At 34.0% G+C, this 7,075-nt stretch overlaps 2 protein-coding genes across 3 annotated transcripts; both read left to right on the top strand.

Moving 5' to 3' along the window:
• Positions 1-274: 274 nt before the first annotated feature.
• Positions 275-1,734, top strand: LOC105435018. 2 transcript variants are annotated; one of them, XM_011654071.2, is made up of 3 exons: positions 275-954; positions 1,057-1,257; positions 1,352-1,734. In XM_011654071.2, exons 1-3 carry the CDS (start codon positions 508-510, stop codon positions 1,625-1,627), a joined length of 924 nt encoding a protein of 307 aa, XP_011652373.2. In that variant the 5' UTR covers positions 275-507; the 3' UTR covers positions 1,628-1,734. The 2 variants fall into 2 exon arrangements, with proteins under 2 accessions (XP_011652373.2, XP_031738010.1); XM_031882150.1 differs by having other exon boundaries at positions 279-954; positions 1,054-1,257.
• A 3,143-nt stretch (positions 1,735-4,877) lies between these two features.
• On the top strand, positions 4,878-6,090 carry LOC101209635 (universal stress protein PHOS32). Its single transcript, XM_004146792.3, has one exon. The coding sequence runs from the start codon at positions 4,991-4,993 to the stop codon at positions 5,762-5,764; it is 774 nt and encodes a 257-aa protein (XP_004146840.1). The 5' UTR covers positions 4,878-4,990; the 3' UTR covers positions 5,765-6,090.
• Positions 6,091-7,075: the final 985 nt, after the last annotated feature.

The following is a 7,075-nucleotide window of genomic DNA, read 5'->3' as shown; positions in this document are numbered from 1 at the left end:
ATACTTCATTTTTAAAAAACCAAATATTAAGTTTTAGTATTTGCTGTTGTGACTTTTAGTTAACATAAAGAAGAATTTAATTTAATTTAAATAGTGAAATTTAAGAAATTAAATTTTTCTTATAAAATTGATAATGAAGAGATTTATGGTATAACTAGTGAAATGCATAGAAAAAATTGAAAGTCCAACCCAAACTTTTAAGAAGTAGAAGTCTTGAAGTTTTGAAACACATAGTTAAAAACAAAAAAGAAAAACTAGATTCCAAAAAGAAAATGTATCCTTCCCCATATTTTCCCCCTTGTGAAATACACACATAGAGAAAAAGAAAAGAAAAAGAAAAATGATGACTATAAAGCCATAACAATATGTCCCCATTTGTTCTATTCAGACAAGCAGTTCTGCATGTCTTTCTCTTCTCTCTCTAAAATACAAAACTCCCATTTTCCAACCTTAAACCCCCAATCTCTCACATTCTTCCATTACAGAAAGCTCTAAATACCATCTTCAATGGCCACTCCCCCACTTCCAGAACAAACCCCCAGGATCACCACCGAACCCCCCAAAACCAGAGCCGGCAGAAAACCCGGCCCAAAAAACCCCAACCAAAAAAAACCCCCTCAGAGAGGCCTCGGCGTCGCTCAACTCGAGCGCTTAAGGCTTCAAGAAAACTGGAAGACAGTTACTGAAATCTCCCCTCCCACCTTCCTCCTCCACAACCCTTTACCCAATTTCCCCCTCCACTTTCCCCCCGCCCCTGCCCCTATCCTTCATACTGACTGCATCGGCTTTGACCATCACGGTTTCGTCGTTCAGAGGATCGGAAACAATGGTGGGTTTCTCCCCGCCAGTGGAGTTTTGATTGGGAATACCAGCGTTGAGGCCTCCCGAGAGCTCTCTTCAATCCCAAAATTGCCGCTGGCGTGCGATTCTGATCGTTGTGATCATTGCTTCAAGGTGTGTATAATAATCTGAATCTCAATAATCCATATTGTACAGTTTTTTTTAACATCGCCATTTTTTGAGTTTTCTATTTTTATTATTTTTTTTTTAAAGAAGAAACGAGTCAACTACAGTAACAGAATGAAAGAGAAGAATATAATCGTCGGCGCTGCAGAAACGCCTAGTTTCGATTTTCTCGGACTGAGTACAAACTCCAGCGCAGAATTAAACACCCACACCCACACCCACACCGTTATGAATCATCACACAAATTCCGATTTGGATTTGGATTACGATTTAAGTTTCAATTTGAAGCAGGTATGATTCGAAAACATAAAAAACGTATAGAACAATCAAAAACATGAAGACGATATGTGAGTTTAACTTAGGTTGTGGCAAAATGAACTTACAGGGAAGGGGCGGCGGAGGAGATGGTGGTGAAGGGAGTAAATTAATGGAGTATGAATTTTTTCCAAGGAAAAATGGCAGAGGCACAGAGATCGAGGAACTGAAAATGCCAAAGGAAGAATTGAGTTTATTTAGAGAAGAAAATGAAGAAGAAGAAGAAGAAGTACTGGCAATGGATCATGGAGAAGGTTCTTGTATCACTACAAGCTGCAATGATATCATTAATGGCGGTACCAGAAATTCCACTGCCCTTGATTTGTCTCTCAAGCTTTCATTTTAGATGCAAAAATGGCGGAATCCTTTTTTTCTTCATGATATCCATGTGAATCAGAACCCCATTTATATATATATATATATTATATATACCCACCATATTTTTATTTTGCATCTTCCTAATTTACTCACTTTAAATGTGATTTCTTTTTTTAGTTTTTATCATTGTTTTCCTCTTATTTCATATATCTCCATTATTTAGTTTTTAATGGATGCATTATTTACAGAAATTTTATAACTGTATTCATGATAATATTGTTCAAAAGATTCTTCTCTTCTAACTAACTCCACTCCAATACAATTATATTATTGGATACGTACTTCATTATTATTATTATCATCATTAATCTAGTTTTACTTTTTTTTTTTCCTTCTTTTCTTTCAACAAATCGGAAATTAACTCTTTTTGCTTCTCTAATTACAATTAATTTATTGTAGTTTTAGGGTTTATATATAAAAACTTCATGGAACAAAATCTTCTATATACTTCTTAACTAAACACATGAATAGTCAGCCAAATTTCAAATTTTCCTTTTTTCTTTTAAAGACAATTTTTAAATCTATTAATATAACAATATTTATTCTCTTCTGAAATTTATGTAGTTTTTTCATTTATAATAATTTCGTCTTTAAGAAACATAAGAACGTTTTCTAAATTTTTAGTTTTTAAAAACTAAGTTCAAACACGCTATTTGTTACAGCACCTACAGGGAGGGTGATGTTTTCAAAATCTATGCCAAATTGTGCGAAGAAAAAAAAGTTTTAACAACACAGTACTTTTTGTTTTTTCGATTAAATTTGATCAAATATTATTTAAAATGTTTCGATCTTATGAAAAATAAACAAATTGTGAGAAAGAAACCACAAACTTTTGAAAAATGACCAAAAACTAAAAACCACAGATATATTGATAAGAAAACAAATAAAAGAACATAGAAGTGGAGTTTATATATATAAAAATTCGATTATCAACAACTATTCTTCTAAAACAATCCATTTTAGTTTTCTGTTTTTAAAAAATTTAAATATGTGTTAATAAATTCATGCAACTAAGGTTATATACTCTCAAACAATCCATTCAAGTTAATCTACGTTCAGAACTTATACATTCACAATCATTAATTATCTAAAACCTTTCAAATTCATACATGTTCTCAATGTCTATATTCATGAAAATAATATTTGCGTTAAAGAAACAAATTAAAGACCCTAAGGTTCAGTTAATTTTTTTCTTTCAAATTTGTATACAAGCTGTGAAACTTTTCTAAACTGAAGTAAATAAGTACGAGAAGTTTTTACTAATGTTTTCAAATTTTGAAAGAAAAAAGAAGAGTTTTAAAAAACTTATATATTTTTAGAATTTTGCTAAAATTAAAACTATGGTACATTCAAAATCCAACTAATAAATTTATGTATAGTTATTTACTCACTCTCAATTAATGCATTCAAAATCCAACTAAAAATTACATTAGTTAGTAACAAAAATTCACAAACATTGATTAAAATTATCCACTAGATGCAATAGATATGTATACCCAAGATAAAACAAGATTTGCAATGGAAACATATATATATATATATGTTAAGAAGTAGTTAATTTTTGTTTAGAAGTTGAAACATACTTGTAAAGCGAAGGTAAAAGAGAGAGTTAGAGTTAGAGGATAAAAAATTGTTATGATAACGAGAAGAACGTAAAGACTTTTATAACTCACAAACATGGAGAGGTAGAAAAGGGGTTTGAGTATGTGGGGGGGCAGAGAAGAATGTGAGAGTGCAGGTAAATGGAAGGAGAGAGAGTAAGAAGAAGGGGGAAGAATTAGAATAAGGGAAAGGGAAAGAAAACAGAAATGCATTATATATATACATATATATAAAACCCCCAGAGTGTTATGTGAAGTGAGTGTTAAATATGGAGAAAGAGAAGATAAAAAAAGCACATAGCAGAAAAAAGCAGAAGCAGAAGGGAGAGAGTATTAGTGAAAAAGCAGTGTCTTCCCCAATCCTCTGTTGTTTTCAGAAATCACAACTACCACCAATAATAAATTCAAATACACATTTTTATTTTTCTTCTCTCTATTGTCTGTGTTCAACCCAACCATCTTTGTTTTCAAAAACCACTTTTCTATTTTGCTTCATATAAACTTTTCCATTCCTTTTTTTTCCAACTCCATTTAATTTGGATTTAACATTATATTGTTGCTTTTACGTAAGTTGTTCGTCCTTCATTTTAATCCTTGCTTCCTATAATATACTTGGAGATGTATAAATCTAGTCTATATAATAAATTAATAATTATAGTCTATTTAATTTTGATAGATAAATAATTATAAATGATTTCGTTGTTTGATAAAATTATGCATGTTAGATCTTAAAGACTAAATTTTAATTACAAACAATAAAGATATTGCATTCCGATTACTTTCAAATCACAAGGACCAAGTTGGTAATTTAACCTTTGTAACTTAAAAGTTCCTTTGATAACTTTCATGTTTTTTTTTGTTTTTTGATTCCTTTTTAATGAAAACAATAAAACAATAAACATGAAATAAATGATAAATGATAAATGTGATGATTGTAAAAATAATAATTTTATCAAAAAAATTATTTGTTTTAAATTTTTGACCGATGTAGACTCAAAGCTAAGTTAATTATATTATTATGGAGATGTGATGATTGTAAAAATATTAAAATAAACCAAAACGATAAATTTATATATTGTTTGTTTGTAAGAATATAAAAAAAAACTTAGACTTAATAAATATATATTGCAAAATTTACAATTTACAATTTAAAAGAAATTATATATACGTATTGAAAATAAATATGATATTAAATAACAAAATTGATACCACCAATATATGTTATTATAATTTGTAAATGTTTTAATTCAATTTAGTGGGAGAGGTTTGTATTGAGTGATCTCAACGCCATGAGGGGTTGGGGATTGGTTCTAAGAGTGTTTTCTCACCAACAAGCCAAGCCTACAGTACACGGATACGAATGACAACTAGCGGCATAGCCTGTTACTAAGTGAGCAACCTGATTGATGTAAAGATAAAAGAAGATCCAAAGAAGTCAAAGCCCATCTACCCAACTCCGCTACAAAGCTTCACACACCATTCCAAGAAGGCCCAATACTACGAAGTTTTGTTTCTTCCCGTCTAGGACCAGCTAAAAGATAGCCCATTTAACTAAAAGCCCAAAAGAAAACCCATCTACTCTAAAACATTCCGCCACCTTCCCTTTCTTTTCTCGTAGAAACTCATAGTTTCCTTTTCATTTCCCATTCCCAACTAGAATTCCCCGGAAATCTCTGAGCTTCCATTTCCCCTCAATTTTCTCTCAACAAAAGCAACCTACCATTTTCTTCATGGATCCTCAACATCAGCTTCGAAATCACTCCTTAGACCCTGATCCCCAACTTCCCTCCATTAAAATTCACCATCCAGCCTCCCCTCGCCATCCCTCCGCTACCACCCCCGTCGCCACTCCCACTCCCACTGCTGGCGCCCGCCGCAAGGTAGGCGTCGCCGTCGACCTCTCCGAAGAGAGTGCTTTTGCAGTCCGCTGGGCTGTCCAACACTACCTTCGCCCTGGTGATGCTGTTATTCTTCTCCATGTCAGCCCTACTTCCGTCCTCTTCGGCGCCGATTGGGGCTCCATTGATATTTCTCTCAACACTACTGATGATAATCCCGACGACGGTGATGCAGCTGATGCTGAAAATAATCCAAATCAGAACCGGGCCGACCGGTCTAAGCGTAAATTGGAGGACGATTTTGATGCCTTTACTGCCTCCAAAGCTGCTGATCTAGCCAAACCTATTAAAGATGCTCAAATTCCTTACAAGATTCACATAGTGAAGGATCATGACATGAGAGAGAGGCTGTGTTTGGAAGTGGAGAGATTAGGGCTCAATGCCCTAATCATGGGAAGTCGCGGCTTTGGTGCAGCGAAGCGCGGTATCGACGGCGGCCTTGGGAGCGTTAGCGACTATTGCGTTCATCATTGTGTTTGTCCTGTGGTGGTGGTTCGGTTTCCGGATGAGAAGGACATTGGTTTTAGCGGCAGCGCTGCGGTGGCACTGAAGGATGAAGGCGACGCTGAGATGAAGTCTGAAACTTCGGAAGCGGCAGAATCTTAAGGTTACACATCTCTGTTTGTCGTGATTGCTTCTTGTATTTTAATGGGTTTTCTTGGTTTGTTTTCTGAAGCTAGAAGCGATTATCAGCTGTAGTTTAGTTTTCCATTTCGAACAAAGTTGAATGTATGGTATACGTATATCAGAATGTTATGAAGTTTGCTGGATATTTACCACTTTCATGTTTGTTTTTGAAAGTTTGGCTATGGCGGACTTGTTTCTATTCTCCATTTTAATAACTTGATGTAATATGTTATCTGTAGTTGAACACTGAACATACAGTGTGTTGATTGTATATATTTTCATTTGGATTTGGGAAATTTTTGGAATCTGTTTCTTGTTGGTATAGAGGATTTATGATTTTCTGAATTATATGGATGATGAAACTCTGATATTGAATGGTCAATGTTTACACGGGACTTGTCATCCTTGCTTCATAGGGGCATGGGTTGGAGGTAGTCTTTAGAAAACATTGTTTAGGAATGTGAACCCAATCCAAATACTAATCTCATTTATAACATGGTGGATTTGGTGAATGGAGATGGTGTGAATTTAAGGATAGGACTATTGAGGAATTGTAAGAATGAGAGTTTTGGTGAAGTCTTTTGATCTTATGAAGTGGTACAGTTTAATGCCTTGGCGTCTTTCATCATGAATCTATTTTATATTATGTAGTTGGATGTAATAATCATTTGAGATTAGAGAAATATTCATGAAGAAGGACGTCTGCCGTGTGGACTCTGGATTTACTGATATGATAGGGATGCTTTTGTTTTTCATCCTGAAGCAATTTTGTAAAAATGTATGTATATTTCCACTCTCTACATCAAATTTGGAGATTCTACTTTCATACTTTTAGGTGGAAAGTAACTATTAGCTTATTTATTATATAATTTACACACAATAAATTAGTAGATCCTGCTAGTCATATTTTTGGAAGTGACCTGGCGTTATAGATAGTTAGTACTGTTCTATCAAGTTCTGCAAGATGCATATGGGATGGAAACCTTCCTTCCTTACCAGTGATTCATCTCCACTAGGTATGTTGGAGACCTTGTTAGATTCTATGTTTTTCTTTGGGTCTTTGTCTTCTTCTATTCGTAATTACTCATTGAGTCACATTTTACTTGATTGGAGGCCCTTTTTATTTGGCTCTTTTTGTGAGGTTTTCTTTTCTGAATGTCCGTGTATTTCTTTTCCCATTGTTTTTCTTCGATGAAATGGCAGTTAGAAAATGTGTGTTGATGACTGCCTCCTTCGATCTTGGAGGGGGAGGACTCTTCTGCTAATCTTGATTTAATTCTTTTACACCTT

The sequence above is a fragment of the Cucumis sativus genome, chromosome 3, assembly GCF_000004075.3.
Source record: "Cucumis sativus cultivar 9930 chromosome 3, Cucumber_9930_V3, whole genome shotgun sequence".
NCBI classification, from domain to species: domain Eukaryota; kingdom Viridiplantae; phylum Streptophyta; class Magnoliopsida; order Cucurbitales; family Cucurbitaceae; genus Cucumis; species Cucumis sativus.
This window is presented reverse-complemented; position numbering and strand designations above follow the sequence as displayed.